The sequence below is a fragment of the Aedes albopictus genome, chromosome 2, assembly GCF_035046485.1.
Source record: "Aedes albopictus strain Foshan chromosome 2, AalbF5, whole genome shotgun sequence".
Taxonomy (NCBI): domain Eukaryota; kingdom Metazoa; phylum Arthropoda; class Insecta; order Diptera; family Culicidae; genus Aedes; species Aedes albopictus.
In genome coordinates, this window is record NC_085137.1 from 190,879,421 (window position 1) to 190,903,427 (window position 24,007).

Consider the following 24,007-nt stretch of genomic DNA (forward strand, 5'->3'; position numbering starts at 1 on the left):
CATGAACGTGGTTATGTGTATACATGTTCATTTTTTTCATTTTTTCAATGATTAAGGTCTTACCTGAATATCAAATTGCAAGCAAAAGGCTTTAGGGGAGCGTGGCGCAATAGCTTTATGTTGAAAATATTCAACTAGTAAACGACGCCCTAACAATCATCAATGACTCTTCCTCATGTTTGGAGGTTTCAAATAACACAGAAAATATTTTTTGAGACATCATATGCAAATCGATCAAACAATTTAAATCATTGTTTTCAAATTGTTTTTTTTTAGGCTTTATACTGAACATCTTAATTTTCATGCTTAATGTAGAAACTTTTTCAATAAGTACTCCGTTCTTTCAATTATTCGTTCAGAACTTATTACCAATTATTTGTTAATTAATGCTGGCATAAGCAATAAGCATTATATCGCTTTTAAATTCAAACAAAAACTTAAGCTTAGGTCCTGCAGCTATGTCTAATATCGTGGAATAATCCGGAAACTATGTCTAGTACCGTAAAGTTGCCCTAGATCGAATATTGCCAAAAAAAACTGAATTCAGTTCTCGTTATTGTGTTCTTCAAGACAGTGGTTGAATGTAGACTCATACCCACAACTTCAATGTTATTATGAGGTATTTAGCAGAGTTAATTTGTTTCAATTTTTTGACCAAGGTAAAATACTATTTGATTTTAAACATTTACTCCGAGATAATTTAGTTTCTGTACTATTTCTTCAAAACAGAGATGTTTTCCAATCTTCGAGTGCTTCTCCTGGTTTACCAAATAACATTCAAACATTTTTTCCAGGGAAGGCCGACATGCTCAGCAATCATGATAATTGTGTTTGTTCTAGGATTTGTAATAGAGGCATACTTTGATATAAGAGGTTGAAGATATTTTTTCTGTTCTTCCTCTTCCTAGAAAAAAATATTCTAATAACTTAGAAAAGGTTTTTGAAATGCTTTAAAGCATTCTGTTTGCCGATTTAATGTTAAATTATTTAAGCTGTGAATATGTTGTAGGGCTTTATTGAGATATGATCATTTGGTAAATAAATGCCTGTGGGCCTGTTTAATTACGTATTTTTACGTCCCATAATTATGAAAAATATCTCAAGCATACTACAGTGGGCTGGTTTCTTATGAGGTATGTTGAAGACAACTAATAATGAAAATAAGGGTTTATGGGTTAATATGTTATGCTTCTTCTTCTTCTTCTTCTTTATGGCTCTACGTCCCCACTGGGACTTGGCCTGCCTTGCTTCAACTTAGTGTTCTTTGAGTATTTCCACAGGTATTAATTGAAGGGCTTCCTTTGCCTGCCATTGCGTGAATTTGTATATTGTGAGGCAAGTACAATGATACACTATGCCCAGGGAGTCGAGAAAATTTTCCCGACCAGAATGGGAATCGATCGAACCCACCGTCTCCGGATTGGCGATCCATTGCCTTAACTTTTAGGCTAACTGGAGACCCCTACTATGTTATGCTAAACATCCTAATTAATGACATTTAACATACTGGATGTAAGCTGTGGAGCATGACTAGGATACTGTAATGCTTTGATTTAGGCAGAAAATCAGTATAGCAAGCAAAGATAGGGCACAATCACTACCAATTATCTCAATACACAGGCATGCGATCACAAAACAATGTATGAAGGACTTTTAGGTTGTAATTCCATCTAAAAGTAATCCAAATAATCCAAGTGTTACATTTGCAAACATAACACATGAGAAGGATAAGAAGACAAAAACACCACATTGTAGACGCAAATTATAATCTCGCCATGGAGAGTTTTGTTTACTGCTCTCTAGTGACCAAGCCGAAACCCACGTAATATCAAAGTTAGGTCAGTACAATGTTTCGCAAATTTTTGGAAAATATGCATACAAAGAAAAGCTCCATACAATGTTTTTTGATTCAATGCTTGTGAAGCAAATTAGCAGCAAGTGAATGTAACTTTGTTTAAGTTATTCATTCCATCCTTCGTAATATTCAAACCAAAAGTTTCAAAATTAAATTTTACTCTAGACCCCCCGACAGATTTTTTCGACTTTACCTATAAATTAAAGAAAAATACCTATATGTACTTTCTCATGGCAAAAATTCAGACTTACTTACTTGTTTGTTCTAAAGTTGCTCTATAAACACACCGTAGCGTTTTTTTGCGATATAACGTCCAAAAGATTTTATGCGTCATAATATCCTATGTGCCTTCTTTCCTTGGACTTCGTGGCGTATCTGCATGTTCGGACGTTATGCCCCAAAAAAATGCACCATGAAGTCCTGGGATATTATGGCCTCGGACGTTATGATACTGTGCCGTTATCCCCAAATAGTCTGCCTGGGAATTAAGTCCATTCGTTCTTTCAAGTTTCCATTTTTTAAAGACATTTAACTGTCTAGAGTTTTAGAACCGTGACTAATGTATAAGAATTAATAGTATATGTATTTTATGTAATTGATAAGTTTTTATTGTGTATCACCCGATTGAACCGCAGGTAGCAATCAAAAAAGGTTTACCTTTACGTTACTGATAAATATACAAACAAACTTGTATTATGATACCTAACCTAACCTTACATTTAGAGTATTTTCTAAAAAATACTGGTAATGAATAAAGCATTGTTAAAAAAATCTGACTGATCCTACAGGAAATCCTTTTTAAATTACCATGATACATTTTAGGCATGGAGCACATGAGAGCTACCAGGTTGAATTCATATGGAGAAAATCACACCAATGTGTGATGGAATTTGTACTTCTATAGGAAACGCATTGAGTATCTTTGTGCCTGCCACATGATATAGGGGAAAGTGGGGTAAGATGCCATTTTTCAAACTTTTATCGTTTTCAATGATATATAGCCTCTTTTGTTAGGCTTTCAAAGTGGTAACAGCAACTAGACAATATTTGCTCGATGCTTCAGCAAAAATATTCACTAAACCATTGTATTTTCATCGATTTTCAGAGAATTTGAAAACTGGTTCGTAAAACGGGAGTGGTGCAAAAAGGCCTTCTGCCATTGGGGTAAGATGCCACTTCATGGAAACATTAAAAAATTACGTCCATCATTTTTCGGGCTTTTTCGACTCACTTTCACGTCACGCTTTTTTTCGTATACTCAATACATGGAGTGCCGCTCCCCTCCCCGCTTAACGATGGTTGTCATATTTGAATGACCCCTAACATGGACAGCGTAAATATCAACAACCATGCGCCTCCATATGTGCATCAATCTCCTTCTGGAAACACATGGCTGGTAATAAAATCACCCGAAAACCTTAATTGCAAGCACGAAAAAACGGAAGTTGCCAATTTTCATTGGAAAATCAAAAGATTTTCCATGGGTTTGGCGGCCTAGCTTCTAGAAGAATGTTTAATGCAAACATGTCTTGATACCATTCACCTATACTAATGATCAAGTCCCACTCAGGAATGATTTTATGAGTTGGGCCATTTTACCCCATCTTGACATTTTGGACTCTGTTTCCCTACACATGCAAAATGTTGATTGGTAGAGGAAGTTCTTAGGTAATAAGGGGCTGTCCATTTATTACTTAAAAGAATTTTCACGATTTTTCGACACCCCCTCCCCCCTTGTAACATTTTTTGTATGAGAACCTTAAAATTTTTGTATGACGCGTAAGATTTCTGATAAAAAAAAAAAATTACATATTTTCTTAGACAGTTTAACCCTAAGTAAGATGTTGGGGTCAATATGACCCAGGCCGGCACGCTGAGCGTGTACAACGCCAGTGTGGTGCACCTCAGCTAACATCCTAGGAGGGTTAAACAGTTTCCTTGAGTCTCTTATGAAGTTCTCGCTGAAAGCCTGTGAAGCCTCCTATAAAAACCTTTATAACAATCTGAAACCTTCTAAAACGCCATAAAATGCGTTTAAACGCATTGAAATACATTCAAATGCTTTGAAACCCTTAAACTGGTAAATTTTTATGCACTAACGATGAATTGTTTTCAAGGATTCCTTCAGAAACTTTTCATGATTTATTTCAGAAATTCCTCAAAGATGTTCTTTTAAAATGCCTTCAGCGATTTTATCAGAAACTAATCCAGGTAGTTTCGCCAATGCTTAACTGTATGTCCGCCAAAATTGAGGATCTTCTTGGGGTCGTTCTTATTCACACTGTTATTACACACCTAACTACAGTAGCCGCTGCAAACTGATCAATTTGGAGTTGCTAGAGGCAAGACGGAATATTTCCAGGTACGGCTGTACAAGGCAACATCGACTGTTCCAGGTTGCTTATCCTTTTAGACATTAACTTACGCGGCCGTAAACTATGTACACTCACACTCGTTCCTTGTAATTCCGTTCTCTTCTACCAACTACGGTTTTGAACGTAGCATGTGCCGCCTTTTTAAAATATAAGGGCTGTTTGCAGATCAGAAGGAATTTCTCAGCCTATCTTGATCCATGGGAAATTCCTTGCCTGAATTGCTCAAGAAACCGTTTTTTCTTCGATCGCAGTACGCAGTTGCGAAGAAATGACAGTTCAAATGGCAGTCACCGTAGAAAGTTTCTGCCAGGAATCGGTCAAGAAGTTTCTTGAACAATTCCTGTTGAACTCGAAACTGAGCTATAAGTAAGTGTAATTTTCGTCGAATGTTGTGTTGAATTAAGTTATTGTTCGATAAATAATAAGTTTAGTGTAGATTTTTCGTCCAATCTGTTCATGGGGGAAAACTTTACTTTTTTCACTAAACTTTTAAATAAATAAATAAATAAATTATTAGATATATCTCTAGATATAACTCTAGAAACTAATTCGGATTTCTACTTCTTGGATTACCCCAGCAATTTCTTTCTGAGATTCTTCTGGGAATTTCTTCCGCTGTTTCTCCACAAATTTATTCTAGAATTCTTCTAGGATTTCCATCCGAGATTTCTCAGGGAAGTATATCTGAGATCCTTTAGTGGAATTTCTCGATGGGATCCTTGCAGGTGTTCCTTTTGATATTCTTAAAAGGTTCCATCTGACATTCCTCCTGGAACTCTTCACAGTATTCTTTCTGAGATTCCTTCTGGGATTTTATCCGGAATTTCTATTTTGATTTTTTATTTTGGAATGCCTTTAGAAATATTTGTGAACATCCACAAAAAAATGGATTTCTGGAATGTACTGTTGGAGGAAAATCAGAAGGTACTTATTGGGATATTTCCTCAAGCAACTCCTGCAGGCACTTCATGAGGAATTCCGTAAACAAAAATTGCTGGAGGAATTCCTCAAAATACTCAAAATTCCCTTATAAACTCTTGCAGAATTTTCATTAGAAACATCTGAAAGCATTTCAGAATGAACTCCTGGAGCAATTTTAGAAGGATTTGCAGATATTCCAGATGGAGCTCTAGAAGGAATCCGGAAAATAGTTTCTAGATGAATTCTGGAAAGAGTTCCCAAAGAGATCCCGGAGGAAATTTCAAAAGGAATCCCTGGAAGCCTTCCCAAAGGAATCCCAGAAGAATTTCCCGGAGGAAGCCACGAAGGAGTTCCTGAAGAAGTTTCAGCAGCACTTCCTGACAGACGCGCATAACAAGTTCCCGGATGAATTCCCGGAAGGATGCTGGAAATAGTTCCTGGAGAAATCACGGAAGAGGTGCTTGGAGGAATCCTGGAAGGTGTTCCTGAAAGAATCCCAAAAGGAGTTCCTGAAGCAATCCCGCAGAAGTTTTTGGAGGAATATTGAAAGAAGTTTTTGTAGGATTCCTGGAAGGACCTCAGAAAGATCCCAGTAGGAACTCCGAGAGGAATCTTACAAAGAATTCCTGGAAGGAATTCTTGAAAGAATTGTTGAAGGAGTTTCTGAAGAAATATTTGAGGGAATCCTTGAATCAATTCCTGAGAAAACTCCTGGAGGAATCCCAGAAGAAATCTCAGGTGAAATTGCTGGTATTCTAGGAATATCCTCTGCAAGTCAAATTAAATCTTCTTTAGACTATAAAAACAAAAATCAAAATCCAAATCTAAAATAATCTAGGAACTACCGAATTAAGCTCAGAAAGGTACTCCTTGAGAAATCTCAGAAAGAATCCCCCGAAGGATTTCATGGATCCCGGATGGTATTCCTGTGGAATCCTAGAAGGACCTCCTTGACGGATGAGGAATTAAATTATTGAGATGTCTCTTACCAAGATAGGAACATTCCCAGGACCCGAAAACACCCACATACAATTTTTTACATCGATCGGTTTAGTTATTTCCCAGTGTATAAGTGTCTGACAGACAAACAGATTTTTTATTTATATTTCTATAGATATAGATGGATAGATTGGATTCGATTTGATACAAGACAGCTGAGAAATTTAAGCAAGTGACAAGTTTGTGGCATCATCTTATATTATGAGACCTGACGGTACTGGGGTATTCGAGATATTAATACGGTCGATCATACCATCAACTTAGCCAGCTGCACAGTGCACTGAAGAAAAAAGATGGATTTGAAAAATTAAGTAACATGGTCTGCGAAATGCACCATCACATTCGAGCACATTCTGGCAGTTTACCAGCAGCATCGTATACTGGTTATGAGCTCGGGCGTATCTAGCAAAAAAGTATTGTTTAGAGCATTGTTTATAAATCGTTATGACGATGCTCGGAGATAGAGGAAATTGCAAATCACATGTGTAGGGTTGTTGGACCAAGTACGGCGGATGCTTATTTTTAGTTTTAATTTAGATTTTGAGTGATCCTATACATATTTTAAGGTTCACATCCATCGCTAGAACCAGAAATGTATTCTTTGGAGAATTACTTGGCTTTTCAGTCCGATTGTGAGATCAAAAACACCTTATGTTCTCTTACTTCGATGTTTCGATCCGTATCGGATTTTTATCAAGGAATCGAGTTTTTGATCGCTTTTCGTCATGTAGATTTTTCAATCTTTCGACCGTCATTCGATATTCTAGTTTCAATCGGACTGAAAAGCCAAGAAATTCTCCAAAGAATACACCAAGAACAGTCGTCATCCATCAACGAACCAGAAATGGTTTAAAAAAAGACGGCTACCCAGAACGAGCTATATTATGTTATACATGGTCTGCTGTTGGAATGTTATTGCAATCATCACTCTCTTCTCCTTTTTCATATTGACCTACAATCTGACGTACCAGGCACTAGTCTTGTTTAAATATAGAATTTTACCAATGCCTGTCATTGGCTGGAGTAGTATTAACGGACGGACAATGAAGCTCAAGCTTATTTTATTCAAAGTGGCGTGCATGGGCCCTTAAAAATTCAAGTTTTAAACGAACAGCTGTATATCATACCCAAACTGATGATGGTTGAAAACCAATCCTTGTATGGTTGAGGATCTCTAGCGAGTTTTCCATTTCCTGATACTTAAGAACATAGCTTCTTTCTTGCAAGCATTTGAATACCAAAATAGAACAGGAATAACCTTAATAGTCCTTGCATTAGTTGATTCGTTGTCATATTCACTAATTTAATTTAAGACGTGCAATAGAATTTCAGCAAGCACACACAGCTTACTATCGGACCACCAACCCTACTCTAGCAAAAACAGACTGAGCTTAGCCGCGGAGAAAGCCGCATACCCACGCACAGTGGAGTGAGCTTTCCACATGGTAGATTTGTGCTAATCATGCCGGTCTTGGCTGTTATGAAACCGACTTGGAAAATTGATTATTTTTGCATCATTGTTATCGCAACTGTAATTTGCTTGCGGAAGATCTAGTTTTCAGGAAGTGGTTGCATTGTTTTTCGCCGAGCATCATTTAGCTTCACCGACTGGGCCGCATTGCGGACATCCATGCTTCCACAACAGTTAGCAGTCTAATAAGTCTCTAATTAGGCTTTGGTTCCGGAATCTAGCAGCAATTTGACTGCGTCAAGATAGCAAGCCCAGTATTAACGCATCCAGTTACGAAATATAGTGACAAAAAACTTTTTTTTCCGGGTTTTGATTTCTCACAGATGCCCACTAAGTCTGCTCTGCTGGTTCAGCCACAGTAGTGGCTTGTCGTGTCTTCATCACCACTCTGGGAATCGTAATCAGAAAGAGCGTGACTGCCAAATTCAACAGAGACAACCAGTCGGGCATGCTAAACCATCGATGACCGTTACCGGTTTTGTGTTAGCCAATTCGCCAACTCGAGAGGCGCGCCAGATGTCTGCTGGATAATCTGTCTCAGTGTTTCTCAGGCTGTTGATAGTGAACTTAATTTACCTAATCATTTTGGTGAGAAATTTCAGTTTGCATTAATTTGCATTTCCATGCAAATTGTTGTTTTTCTGCCAATTACTTGTTCAGTACTATTCAACACTAATGTAGTTAAACTAATTTGGTCGACAAATAAGATGTCTTACCCAACAATAACTTGATGCTGATCTAACATTGTTCCAACATTCGGTAAAACTACACTCGACTCTGATCCGATAAATATTCTAACTACTGAATATAAGACAAAATGGGGAAGTCCCACGATTAAAAAACACTGTCATGATGAAAACGAGTTTCTCAACAACAATGATCGAGTCTTGATCTCTAGCAGATCCGTTATCAGAAATAGACCCTGGAAGATTATACTATACCTCGAAACTTCACCATATCTGATGTTTTCTTAAAAACTGAATCCTACCAAAAATAATTTCCTATAACTGTGTCTATTGTTAATTCTCCTTTCAGCTCGCAACTCGAACCGAAAACGACTGAAAACGATCGCCACTACATCTGATTGAAGCTAGTCATCGCAGCCGAAATAATCGACCGAAATCCTATCGTGTGCACTTTGAAATTGGAAGTCTGTTCCAACCCCGAGTCATAACAAGTTTAATGAGCTCCGGCTGATTCAGCTATGAGGTGTGAAGAAAAATTAAATGTGCCGTGTTTTTCGACTGCCGTTTGAATTATGAGCTAATCATTGTTGAGCCGTGTCTCACCATTAAGCTACGGATGCAGTGAAGAGAAAAAAAACAAGTGTGGCAATAAAATTGGAACAAACGAGTAGCAGCAACAACAACACGCGGAAACAGCCACAGCAACATTAGTTGCATCTATCTGCATAACACGCGGCGGCGTGGGGTGTGACTTGAACGTTGGACTAAACGGGGAACTTCTCTCGTCCCCGATGAACGAACCAGCAGAGAAAACATCACCAACGAACAACGACGATGGGATATTTCTCGAAACGAAATGTTTTTATTTACTGCTGCGTTTCGGCGTGTCTGTCACTGGTGAGTTTATGGTGGGGTATTGTTTTGTTGAGTAATTTTGGATATTTTTATAGCTGAATTTTGCTTGTCATACAGTTTCCCATAGATTTTCCTGTTAGAGACGTTCACTTAAGGCGAAACTGGAAACATTTCCTCATTTTTTTTTGGTTTTTGGTTTTTTTATTAAATAACGAAGAAATATTTTTAAAATCGGTTTTCGTGCACATGTAGAGTATGGATCAGGGTATCTTCTGGGTATCGCTGTAGAAAATGTTTTTCGTTTTTGCAGAAACCATTTTTTAGTGAAATTTTGTTCAACAATGGTTTCTGCTGAAACGAAAAACATTTTCTCTCGCGTAAAAAAATCGAAAAATACCCTGATCCATACTCTACATGTGCACGAAAACCGATTTTGAAAATATCGCTTCGTTATTTAATAAAAAATCAAAAACCAAAAAGTGAAGAAATGGATCCAGTTTCGCCTTAAACCTACCAGAAACACATAACAAGATCATAACAAAATGATGACAACTGTTGTTAGAAATAACAATAGTTGATATAATTCTGTTATAAGGATTTTTCCATATGAATGCCCATAACAAAACTATATTAACACTTGTTACGACTAGTAACAAAATTATTACTAAACTTGTTTCATTTATTCAAACAATGTATAACAGACACATTCTACCGTGACGTTACAACGTTTTCACGCCTTTTCTGTCAGGTTTGAAGCTTTAACTCGTAAATTCGACCGTAAACCCTCAATTATTTTTGCATATTCGGATTCCTTGTAAAATTTCCAATAAGTTTAATCTGTTAAACAGTTAGTTTTCTTCGGAAAAGTATGATAAAAATGGGAATTAGTAGCGTGACGTTACAACGTTGTAACGTCACGCTACTCATTTTCATAATTAACATACTTTCCCAATGAAAACAAACTGTTCAACAGATCATACTTATAGGAAAATCTGCAAGGAATCCGAGTATGTAAAAATATTTGAGAGTTTACGGTCGAACATACGAGTTATAGTGGAAAATCTGACAGAAAAAGCGTCAAAACGTTGTAACGTCACGGTAGAATGTGTCAACAACATTTGTTATATTAAGCGTTATAATATAGAATTTACTGCAATCTTTGTTAATTTTTTGTTATTTCAGAATTTATACGATCTTTTTGTTATTTGTGTTATCTTGGTCACTCCAGCCAAGAGATTTATAATAAAACTTGTAACAAATATATTTTAGAATAACAAATATATTTTAGAATATAACAGAACTTGTTATAATTGTTTAATGGTTTCAAATGTGTAGTCAAACAAAATTTGATACAATCTTGTTATGATCATATCTCAACTTGTTATATTTTTGCTTTAATTGGAACGAGTTTTGTTAGAATTTTTGTTATTTTAACTACTAACGGTACATGTTTTATGACCACCGTTGTTACACAAATCATTGTAATAAAATAACACAACCTGTGATCATTTTCTTTTTCCCATCTAGTCGGGTAAGCATCAAACTGAACCATCTCAAACAAAATACCACATTTTTCTTTATTCATCCCATTCAATGAACTGACAATGCTCATAGTCATGGTTGAAAAAACAATCACGTCAAAATTCAAAGTACGTATCTCAAGGCTAAGTGGTCCCCCAAGTGGCCTAAATACTTCAAAAATGGTATGGGGACAAAAAAAACATGAAAATTCCAGCGAATCGAAATGGTCTTCTATTTTGTTACCCCGCATGGGGGATCACTTTAGCCTTGAGATATGGATTTGGAATTCTGACTAGATTGATTTTTTTTTATGTTTTAACGATTATTTTGAGATATCGCACTTTTAATACCACTTTTAATGTCATTAGACAAACAGTAGCAAAAGAGATCCGAATTCCGATCACTAGTTTTTAAATTATGGTTTTCCCGATAAAGAACAGACGGGAAACTAGATATTCAAATGACGGTAGAAAGATTGAAAAATCTGTATGACGATAAAACGACCAAAAACTCGAATCCTCGAGAAAGATCCGATACGGATCGAAACGTCGGAATAAGAGAACATAAGGTGTTTTTGATCTCACAATCGGACTGAAAAGCCAAGAAATACTCCTAAGACCTAGCCTAAGACTGTTCATAGCTAAGACGACGACTGTTTGGTATCTTAGAAGCAATTATTTAATTGCATCTCACTAGATTAAAAGTGACCTCCATGCAATAAAACAGGAAATATCACCATTTGAAAATCGGTGTCAAAATTGGTTCCTAACATGGTTTTGTTTTACAGCATTTAGAAACTTCCAAACTACTAAAACTTCCCAATCTTTGCATAAATAATGACATTTTAGTGTAAAAACACTAACTTTTCATATTTAACGCAGATGTGTTGGTGGGTCTCGTTATTGACATTTGCGGGAATCTATTATCTTGGTATTTAAATACGTTGTCGTGGTTCTACCAATCCAGTATTGTACGAGCGCTAATGGCCGCCACAATCATGCTCACTTTCTGACGATTTGACGCTTGGTTTGTGTCGTTTGACAGCTGATCGATTAGTTTTATGATCGATCTTATCGACCAGCTATCAAACGACACATGCCAAACGTTAAATCGTCTTATCCCAACTAGAAAGTGGGCATGACTGTGATGGCCATAAGCACTTGTAAATGGCTGGATAGGTGGCCCGGTTAGGGTGGTGCTTCGTATCCAGTTTGATTTTCTATTCTGCAGAATTGTAACTAGTTCTGTAGCTTAGTTGGTTAACACGCCGGCCTAGCGATAACAGAGTCGTGGGTTCGAATCCCACCAATTATCTCTAAATTAGCCAATTAAGCTTACTTTGCCTAAAAATACTTGAAGTTTTTACGTCTATTTCAGACATACTAGCCGACTGGTATAGCCGAAAAAGGGCAATAAAATCATTGTCACGGTTGATGTCTTGACTAGAAGACTAGAGGTTTCATGGAGGTTTTCAGGGGCGTTTCAGGAGCCCTTATAGCGATTACAGGGCGTTTCAGAAAGGTTTCAGATGCGTTTTAGGGGGTTTCTGGGGTTTTCAGAGGGTTCCAGGATGTTTTACGGGGGCTTTTAGGGGCGTATCAGGGGGTTTCAGGATGATTCAGAAGCGTTACACGGGGTCTGACGGGGATTTAGGGGAATATCTAAGGCATTTTAAAAAGTTTCATAGAATTTTCAGCGGGTTTCAGAGACGCTACAGCTGCATTTTCAGGGGTTTCAAAAGATCTCAGGTACGCTACAAGGGTGCTGATGGGTTTTCATTGAGTTTTGGGCGATTTTCAGCGCGTTTCAGAAGCATTACAGAGGGCTTCATGGGCAGTTTCGGGAGTTTCAGAGGCTACCTGTAACACTCCGGACGAGCAGAGAGTAACATTAGAACACATCCTCTGCTATTGCAGTGCACTCACCCAACGCAGGTTCAAAATTCTCAGCGAGCCCTTCTTAGGGCCTGCTGACATATGGATCTTACCCTCCAAGGACGTGGTTGGCTTTATAAAGCTAGCCTCGCCAGAATGGGGGAATCACATTCTGTAACTCAGGATCCCTATTCATCAATAATAGATGGTCTTGAGTTTAGTCGATATTAAGGTATCTCAGTGACAAACATGTTGCTGAGATAACTTGCATACCTCACAGCAAAAAGGTATTTCACAATAGTTCTAAAATCTGGACGCAGTGATCTTCACCCGACAAACGAGAGAGAACACCCCGGATCCTCCAAGCGCCATTATAGATTCCAAAATATCCACATGGCATGTAACATTCTGGAACTCCTGAAACCCCCTGAAACGCACCTGAAACCTTTCTGAATGTATTGTAGCCCCTCAAAGCCTGGAACCCCCAGAAGCCCCTGAAACTTTCTTGGGTGGCTTTGAACCCTCCCTTATACGTCTCTGTAACGTCTCTGAAATCCGCCGAAAATCCTCTGAAGCTTCTTGAAATGCCTCCGAAATTTGAAAAAAAAAAAACCCCACGGACCCCATGTAACGCACCCGAAACCATTCGAAACCCCCCAAAATGCCTATGTAACGCCTCTGTTACATCGCGGAAACCCACCGGTCATCCTGTGAAACTTTCTGAATGGTCTTCGAAATTATTTTTAAACCACATCGGACCCCATATTAAACACCTAAGACCCTCTGAACTCTGAACCCTCTGAAACTTCCAGAAAAGCCTTCAAAATCCCCCTAAAATCCTCTTAGACCCCATGTAACGCCCCGAAACATCCTGGAACTCTTTGAAACCTCCCAGAAACCCCTTAAAACGCCTCTGAAATCTCTCTGAAACGCACTAAAACCCCTTGAAACGCCCCTAAAAGCCCCTATTATAAGATAGGCATTTTTTCTTTTTCATGGAGTATATGTTCAGAATAAACTACTTCTGTCCATGGCTCAAGAATAGTAGGCCGTGGAATTTTGATATCTATAAAAGTGATGTTTATTTTGTCAAAACAAACAATTTTCTTGCAGAACCAATTCTCTATAATGTCACGGTCATAAGTTAGACGCTAACACTTCAACAAAAGATCAAATATATTTTTAATTTTAATGATATTTTTGTTATTTTGAAGGTATATACAGGGGATGGCCAAAATGTTTGGGATAGGCAACATTTTTTCTCCCACAAAAAAAATCAACATGCTGTAACTTTTCATAGAGTGCATCAAAAAATCTCAAATTTTTAAAGTTTGTCAGCCTATTATATGTGCATCATTGGTACAAATTTAGGCTTGATTGATTAATATTTTGCAAAGTTAGAATCGTTCAGGTAAAACACAATTTTTTGGACAACTCATTTTTGAGCTGTCATATCTCGGAAATCAGTGAACCGAATTGAATGAATTTTTAACGTTTATCAACAATGTATTGATATTTAATACGACTTTATAAAATGTAATATTTTCTCACGGCGAATTAAGTTATACCGGGTTGAAATTTTTATCCATATAGAGGAAAAAAAGTTAAATTTACAATGCCACACAAAAATTACTAAATGTGTTCTTCATTCAATCTAAATAGGCTCGTATATATCTGATTAGAGATAACTTGAGAAAAGAAGTGGAAAATCTTTGGATATCACACTAAAATGTATTGTCATTGATGTAAAAAAATTACATTTCTTTGAGAAAAATCCAAAAAATGTGAATCTATGATAACTTTTTACAACGTTTAAAAAGTACCTATGTTTTAATTGTTTGTGAAGTATTTACATATTGTTAGTGTACGTTCAAAATTTCATTCAATTCGGTTCACTGGTTTCCGAGATATGACAGCATAAAAATGAGTTATCTAAAAAAACAGTGTTTTACCCGAACGGTTCTAACTATGCGAAATAGTAATCAATCGAGCCCAAATTTGTACCAATGATGCACATATAATAGGTTGACAAACAGTCAAAATTTGAGATTGTTGAACTTTTTTGTGAGAGAAAAAAAAAGTTGCCTATCCCAAACATTTTGGCCATCCCCTGTAAATGATATGTTTGAAAAATAGAACAATAACTTGCTCCTTCACACGTCTGCATTACATTTTTAGCTTAAAACTCCATGGTTTTAAAGAAAACTGGAGTCACGGCATAAAGATTACAAGGCAGGCTAGTAACCTATGTAAGCATCTATTTTGGATGTAAACATGTGACGTCGTTCTTATCGTGTTTCACGTTGATCAAATTGGTGTGGAGTACTAGATCACCTATGAACGATTTGAATTACGTTATCAAAAAGCTGTCTGATTTCGGGAATATATCACCTTCTGTACACCCCCCGATAAAAACTTATTCTGGAGCAACATTTGAAAAGGGCCCAAGAGGTTTTGTGTCTTTTTTCGAAAACGCTCCGTAGGGCCTAACAGCAGCCCGCCCACGCAAATGAACACCGTAATCTGAAAGATCGATGTTTGCTCTATCTGATAACGGTCTTAGTTTTTGTGAATAAGCTGATGGGGTTCAGGAGCGACGTATAAAGTCATTGTTTACCAATGCTTGTATGCCCTTTTCAAATGTTGCTCCAGAATTATAAGGTGTTTGGTGAAAACCATTCCTGCACCATACAGTGTACCAGCTACAATAAAGTGTATTGTAATGGAATGGTTTTCTAAAAGCTTTGCACATTGTAGCTACTATACATTTACATCCGATCTTTATGGAACAATATATTGTACATATTGATTTATTTTAGACCGAAGTCGATATGTGAAATCAAATATACCCAATAAAAGTTCGCCGAAGTAAAAACTTCGGCATTCTAATTGAAGCGTCGCCAACACAGGCAATTCTTATGCGTCGGCGAACCCCAAACTAGAATGCCGACGCCGAACTTCGCCGAAGTTTTGACTTCCGAAGTTCAAACTTTCTTTCACATGATCAATATTGTACTGTTTTTCTTACGTTTGAATCATTCAAATATTATTTTTGCGTGCATTTTTAATTATTTATTCAGTTTTAGATTTTTTCGTGCCTTGTTTTGTTGATGTTCGTGACTTTTTTATGCAAAGGAAAGGAAAAGAAGTAAATAAGTTGAAACATCAATTTAAAGCCAATAAAATCTTTAAATAAGTTGTAAACCAGTGGGTGAATTCCGGCGCACAATTTCTTCGAAGAGAAGAAAATTTTCTTGCTGGTGGGCAATGGAAGAAAATTTCTTCTTTTCGAAGAGATTGTGCGCCGGAATTCGCCCACAGGTGTGCAAAGAACTGCAGATCCAAGAGATATGGTGAGCTAGAGGTATGTAGAGTGCGATGAGAGCAGGAGGAGCGACACTAGTTTTGCCAAGCCATTCGGGTTTTAGTTACTTTTTTGGCCTTTTTTAGCTTTTTTGGGGTTTTTTGGCTTGGCAAAACCAGTGTCGCTCCCCCGGGGTGAGAGGAATACGAATGTAGGTAAACCCGGAAAGACGCATTTCAGACTACCGTAAATCAGTGGATGAGTTCAACACTGTAAAATCTGTTGACCGCTTCCTTAATATCCGACTGCCGCTCCGTAGAGCCGTCCGTTATTGCTGATAGCCTACACACGAATCCCCTTTCCTTTGTCTCGCTGTACTGTTGAACCCGAAGATGAATCCATCACACACACATACACATACGTCATTGGCTCACGTTCCCAAGAACATAGAAGTGGGCGATATTATTCAGTAACCCTTGAGTGACCTGTGACATTTTATAATAACTCTTTCATATTGTTCATCGTTACAAACACTATTCTTTCTGTATTTGCATTTGGGAGTTTTCTCCCCTTCTCTCATGTGAACTTGCCTTCGACCACAACCAATGAGAGTATATTACAAGTGGTGAAGAAGAAGAGATGGCTATGTATTATGTAGTAAGGAAAGAAAAATGTAAACACAAATTGTGATGTCACTATTTGACACGCGTTCTTATGGGAGATTGCTTTGCTTGTAGTTGTGACATGTTTTGCACCAGACATGTATCTCACGCACACGAAGTATCTCTTCTCCACCTTTATTAGACTCTCATTCGACCAACACCGAATCAAATGGGATTGACGAAATTTATCGTTGACGTAGAGCCATCTTTAACATATGGACTGAACTGGACACTGAAACGACTTCTAATATACCTAGGTTCGTCTGCGAATTCGCTTTTTAACCTAACTTATGTTTGAATTGAACTTGACAGTTTTCTCATGAGTTGTTATGTATTTCAAACTTTAGTCAAACTGGAGCCTCAATATTGCAATAACAGTTAAGCACGCTGTAATGATACTTTTGTACCTCGTCACCCACTTCATGCAACTACATTAGTGGCCTTATAAGACTTAGCGCGCTCAGCATAGTTCCATCATCCCGCTCAAAGTGTTGCCACAAATGGGCATGGGAGTCTAAGCTTCAATTGTAAATGCAATCAGAGACTACTCAGACTTAGACGTGGGCGATTCTATATTTGATTTATCCAAGACGCTCCAGAGAATTCCCAAAGCGCATTGCAGTGTTGAACTTAATAGGTTCTAGTCCGCACTATCAAAGATAGTTCTATTTAACATTATTTTCAGGTTAGGTTTGGCTAGAAAGCCTAAGATGCCATTAACCGGTTCATGTAATGTAAAACAATACAACATAACAAAAGAGAACCATTCCAAAACAATTCGATTAAATGTATAGCCAGTAGTGAAATTACAATTAAAAACAATATATTTACGGTAAATTTTATTGTTTGAAACTATACATGTACCATACAATGTAAGGTATATTAAAACCCACGTATCAGTATTTAGAACAATTAATTTACAATAAAACGTATGGTTTTGCAAAAACCATAAATATGGAGAAAAATATTTTTTTGTATTGTTACGATACTTAACAACCTGTGCAATATATTGTAAAAATCTTATTTACAATTCACTGTATGGTGTCTACATTACATCTTATTGCTTTTTTTGTATTTTTATTTTTACAGTGGGGTCTATTGTAAAAATACGATTCTAAATAGTACTGTTACAATACAACGTTCGGTTTTTCTACTGTATTTTTTATTCGGGCCGTGCAGGGGTGTTCATTTCGTACTGGGTGTTAAACAAGCCACGAGTACCCCTATTTTACATAAATCGTTAATTTAGATGAAAATTGAAAAATTTACCCACTGCTGGCTTAAAATATACTTTCCATCTTGTACCGACTTTTCTTTGAATAAGTGTAACCAGTTTAGTACCTAATAATTCCGCCCAGGGGAATTAAAAGGTACATAACTGATTATACCTATTCAAAAAATTTCCATGCTTAGTAGTTCGCATTGAAAAAAAAAATCCAGAAATTGCATATTTTGCCCTATAGTTGTGGTATAGGTTTAAACTGTGACGTGCTAGTGAAAATCTGACCCCGGATTCCGACTCAACGGCCCAAAATCTTCCGGAATTTTCCGAGGATTGTATGAAATTTGCCAGAAAATCATTCGATAGAATGACATTTACCAGAAAACTTGCTTAAAAGGGGATTTCAAAGAGGTATAACTAGGAAACTCTAATCGAACGCCCTTGAAGGTCAACGAAGCCTTGAAGCCTACTTGACATCCCGTAAACTTCTTTAGTCTATCTTTAATTTAATTCCCCTACCAACCCTTAAATTGCCAATTTTCCCCTAAATGCCTTGCAATCAAGATTTCTCCTTTACGCAAAAAATCTCTTTCTTTGCCTTAAACCCCTTGAATATCCCTCTGATCACTTCACTTGAACAGTGTTGATGAATTATGTACAATAATGTACAATAATGACTTCTTATAACCCCGCAAGATTCTACCCATCATCAGTATCCTCTCCTCTTCTTGGCGTAACGTCCTCACTGGGACAAAGCCTGCTTCTCAGCTTAGTGTTCTATGAGCACTTTCACAGTTTTTAACTGAGAGCTTCGTCTGCCAATGACCATTTTGCATGTGTATATCGTGTGGCAGGTACGAAGATACTCTATGCCCAAGGAAGTCAAGGGAATTTCCTTTACGAAAAGATCCTGGACCGACCGGGAATCGAACCCGTCACCCTCAGCATGGTCATGCTGAATACCCGTGCGTTTACCGCCTCGGCTATATGGGCCCCCATCAGTATATTCTTGCCAAATTGCAGTACTTCAACTTGAGACTTGTGTGTTTTCAAACTACATACCAGTATAGAGGAACGAAACCTACAATCTTCTGCACAGTACTCTTATTATCGTCCTATCGAAATCAAAGCTACATAATAAGCGATTTTTTTTGGAGTGACCATTCATGGTACCAAAAAGAACGGAAACAATCCGTACTTAAATCGTTTGTTTTCGGAATAGGATAAACATAGGAGCATAGACTGAACATGAGTACATTGATTCTATTTTTTTCTACTAGTAGGTGCCCATGTCAATATCCTCAAGAAATTATTTCTGGCTCAGAGACCAACGAATTGGATTATTAAAGCTCGTTAAGTAGAAACCGCTGAAAGTCATGAGCATTTCACATAGAGTTCAGCATTTTAATTATATGACTAATGTTATTTAAATCAAGGCCAACAAAAAGTGCCCACTTACCTGACGTTTCACTTTCTACCGTATGTCGTTTCTAGTGATTAGAGTTTTCTTTCGCTTGATTAACTGTCTTACACCTATCCATTAATAAAACATATCAATTTACTGAATCAACACCGTATAAATCACCGGTTGCGTACAGCCAGCAACATACTACGCCAATCGGTCTTGTACTTGGTATATCCGGAAAGCTTTTTCTTGCTGTCGGTATGTTTCGTCAAGATAAATGGCATGCAAATGAACTATCATATCATGTATCGACCAACCTGTTCAACCGTATCGTAGCGCACCGATTTGGCTCTGTTGCTGCTTGTTTAATTGCAAAAAGAAACCACATCCAGTGTCATCCATCACGTGGTTGTTTCGATACTCATCGCCCGTGTTGCATCAACAGCAGCCCATGCAGTCTCGCGCTGCTGCTGCAAATGCGATTAGGAATGGCCGGCCATCATCCTGCCCGTCAAGCGTTACAGAAATGAAGTCTCAATTTTCCGCCACACTTGATTACATGTAGGTGGTTGAACAAATTCAATCAATTTCTCGGCGTGAGCTCGTGAAATTGATCTTCAACGCTGAACTGTATGGGTTGCGAAACATCCCTCCGCTGCTGGTGGGCCCTTAACCAATAATGGGGGTTTGCTCTTGAAAACCCGTCAAAGTTCAACTCGAAGAAACCTCGCAGAAGAAACACACAAACCGGGCGGAGCAACGAAGAGACATCGACGCTGCTTATCAGCGTATCTTGGCTGCGGTGGGCACTTCGCTCCGGCTGCCGGCTATTGGGGTCACTGTGCGCGGTCGGCGCATATCGACATAAACCGGCAATTATTGGTGGTTTTGTTGTTAACAATGCACCCGCGGGTTCACCTTCAGTCATTGGCTTGGCACACCACCACCGCATCGAACGGCGACCGTAACGTTGTCCACATGCAGGCTCGGCTACGTACCTACCTAGTTCCTCTGTCGATGATGCTGATGGCCGGAGAGAAATTTCGGTCAAAAGTGAAATTTACGCTTGCTAAAAAATGTTAAACAGATACAGCCGGGGTGAACTTGGTCGCAAATTAGTGATGTGTGATAATGTTGAACAGTATGGCTTGAAGAGATGTGTAATACATGGGAGACTAGAGTTGAACTCTCTTTATCTTTATCTTTCTTTATTAGGAGCAGGGAAAAGCTCACCTGAGTAGAGCAATATTTAGCTCATCCTCAAATGGGCGCAAAATCTCCTCAGCTTTTGTATCAACAGATACAAACTTCAACTCTTTCAGCATATGTATTCACCGTACAAGGACCGTACACGAAACTGTGATTGTGGCTGCAGTTTACCATTCTCGGATGCCCCATAACCATGCTCTTTCCATGAAGATCAAGTCATCTAGGCCGCCTCGCTGCACGCTTGTCATTCTTTATAAACCATGGGGATAATCTGCTCAACAGATACCTGAACAGGGAGTTCCAGGTAGTGTGGGATAAAGGACCCTCTTCTACAAAAAAAAAAGTGAAAGCCAGGACTATTTTTTCCTTGACCCACTAAACAACATTCCCATGGTAGTCAAACCCTTCGTCTCACCAGAACCACTAAGAAGCTTTGCTTCAGAGAAAGGCTAATGCTCATCGCACCCTCAAGGTTGGCTGCGCAGTCTGAAGCAACGAACATCGACGGCTCACTTAGGGAAGTTCTCCAAGGTATCATGCTGGCGCTTGAACAGTTTACCGCGTGGTCCTTTACTACTCCCTTTGTCCTTGGAAGGCAGGCAGGCACGCTTGCTTTCAACTGCACTGCAAGTATCAGGAACTTATACCGCGTGCACAGCGATTCGACCCTCCGTAAGTAAGACCTTGTCAACCAGTACACAGAAGGACATTTGCCCCGACCTTGCCGGAGACCCCTTCAAAAACGCGGGCTCGGATTTAACTCAGTATACTCAGTATAGACCGACGCCACGACAGCAACGTTACCAGGATGTTCTCCCCGCGGCCACCTAATCGCGTTAAGGGTCTATTTCGTCCGCAGGGTATCGGTATGATCTACGTAGCCGACTCCGAGCCCTTGGAACACCTCTTAGCGTTTGAACTAGCAATTTTCCGAGTCCACACGCCACCTCATCTGTAACTCCAAAACGATGTGAGTGATAGCCATTGATACGGCATTCCAGCCAGACTCATCCATTCACATCCTCTGGACAAGATTGTCTGGAGTTGTGCCTTCCCCACATCTGGCAAGCATGCGGACAAGCATTGTGCGAAAACGATAAGAATATCACGGTACGGTACTGATAAGAAGAACACGGTACGGTACGCGCTCGCAACCCTCAGGAAGTACTTTCCAGCTTACCACGGTAGCTTTCAGTACTTAGCGCCGTGCCTTAGTGTCGCTATACTAGCCAGAAGCTTGGGCTGGCATGCACCGCAGAGCTATTGGACATCATCCGGGACATTGTGACTACAGCTGTGAAGGCTCTCTTGCAGGTATAATCATCATAGCTACCGAAGCTAAGCTTATCGTCGATCATCTCTTCAAGTGTTTGACGGAGTTCTTCGAAGTGATAATGCAATCCACAATACTGATCACCGCTTGCTGCTCCGACTTTCGGTTGTTCACAAACACCACACCATCTCAGTTTTGTGGTGAGCCAATTCCAGTTTTCTGGATCTCATCCGCTTCTTCACAACTGCGATTGAGTGGGTACCTTTCATTTCCACTTTTTCGATCGATTCACCGTAAACTTCCAACGTAATGTCGTCAGCAAAGCCGACGATCTCCACCCCACCGGGAACTCTAACCTCAACACCTCGTCGAACCTGACATTCCATAACTCCGGACCCTGGATGGAGCCTTGAGGGACTCCTGAGGTTATGTGAAACCCAAGTAACACAACATGTCTTATAGAAATTATTTCGACTCCAATATGACCAGTTACAAAGTTTTGGTGTGAAGCAATAAAACCGATTTGCAGACTGCTATACGACTGAAAAAGCGCAGAAGGTGGAGCCTGCGCAACATCTTTGTGATGTCATATTCATGTTCTATATGAATCTGAGCATACTTGATTATGTATCTTAGTATGTTTTCCATTATATATTTTCAACAAATTCTAGAAAACAGTGCCTTGACAATCAAGATGTTCTATTGCTGTAAATAATTAAGTTTTAAAATGTCAATAATAAAAATCGACAACTGCAAAAATCGGCATGCATCAATGATTCTACCAAGCCACTTTAACGCCTAATTGCCTTACTGTGGTCATAAATTTTAATGCCAATCATTTTTTACGGTGAAATAGACTATTGTACCTCGATAAAATTAATGCGCCTTATAAATCAGTATTTTTGAAGAATTTTGCATCAAAATAAATATATAGTTTCATTTCATTTATTCATTTATTTAGTTCACATCAAATTCATGATAATACTGAATCAACAATTTGCCGCCATAATACTCGATTTGCAGCTGCAGCTCTCCATCCTCGGTCACGCCCAACACTCGCCAGATCACGCTCCACCTGGTCCGCCCATCGTGCTCTCTGCGCTCCACGCCTTCTTGTACCAACCGGATGGCTAGCAAACACCAACTTTGCAGGGTTGTTGTCCGGCATTCTTGCAACATGCCCTGCCCACCGTATCCTTCCGGCTTTGGCCACCTTCTGGATGCTGGGTTCGCCGTAAAGTGCAGCGAGCTCGTGGTTCATCCTTCTCCGCCACACACCGTTCTCCTGCACACCGCCGAAGATCGTCCTTAGCACCCGTCGCTCGAAAACTCCGAGTGCTTGCAGGTCCTCCTCGAGCATCGTCCATGTCTCGTGTCCGTAGAGAACCACCGGTCTTATTAACGTCTTGTACATGGTACATTTGGTGCGGGGGTGAATCTTTTTTGACCGCAGTTTCTTCTGGAGCCCATAGTAGGCACGACTTCCACTGATGATGCGCCTTCGTATTTCACGGCTCACGTTATTGTCAGCCGTTAGCAGGGAACCGAGGTAGACGAATTCTTCTACCACCTCGAAAGTATCCCCGTCTATCGTAACATTGCTGCCAAGGCTTGTCCTGTCTCGCTCAGTCCCACCTACCAGCATGTACTTTGTCTTAGCCGCATTCACCACCAGTCCGACCTTTGCTGCTTCACGTTTCAGGCGGGTGTACAGTTCTGCCACCGTTCCAAATGTTCTGGCAATAATATCCATGTCATCCGCAAAACAGACAAATTGGCTGGATTTCGTGAAGATCGTACCCCGGCTGTTGAGCCCGGCTCGTCGCATAACACCTTCCAGGGCGATGTTGAATAGTAGGCAGGAAAGTCCATCACCTTGTCGTAGTCCCCGTCGAGATTCAAATGAACTGGATAGCTCACCCGAAATCCTTACGCTGTTCTGCACACCGTCCATCGTTGCTCTTATCAGTCTAGTCAGCTTCCCGGGAAAGCTGTTCTCGTCCATAATTTTCCATAGCTCTGTGCGGTCGATACTGTCGTATGCCGCTTTGAAGTCGATGAACAGGTGATGCGTTGAGACCTGGTATTCACGGCATTTCTGGAGGATTTGCCGTACGGTGAAGATCTGGTCCGTTGTCGACCGGCCGTCGATGAAACCGGCTTGGTAACTTCCCACGAACTCATTTACTTTAGGTGAAAGACGACGGAAGATGATCTGGGATAGCACTTTGTAGGCGGCATTCAAAACGGTGATCGCTCGAAAGTTCACACACATTAACTTGTCGCCTTTCTTGTGGATGGGACAGATTATCCCTTCCTTCCACTCCTCCGGTAGCTGTTCGGTTTCCCAGATCTTGACTACTAACTGGTGCAGA

At 39.3% G+C, this 24,007-nt stretch overlaps 1 protein-coding gene across 18 annotated transcripts in view; it reads left to right on the top strand.

Annotated features, from left to right (window-relative positions):
- LOC109408126 (uncharacterized) overlaps positions 1 to 24,007 on the top strand; it is an 88,917-nt gene that overhangs the window by 42,971 nt on the left and 21,939 nt on the right. For all 18 annotated transcript variants that reach the window (XM_062850877.1, XM_062850878.1, XM_019681344.3 and 15 more), the window contains one exon: positions 8,657 to 9,204. In XM_062850877.1, coding sequence (XP_062706861.1) covers positions 9,142 to 9,204 — 63 coding nt within the window. In that variant the 5' untranslated portion in view covers positions 8,657 to 9,141. The remainder of the gene's footprint in view (positions 1 to 8,656; positions 9,205 to 24,007) is intronic.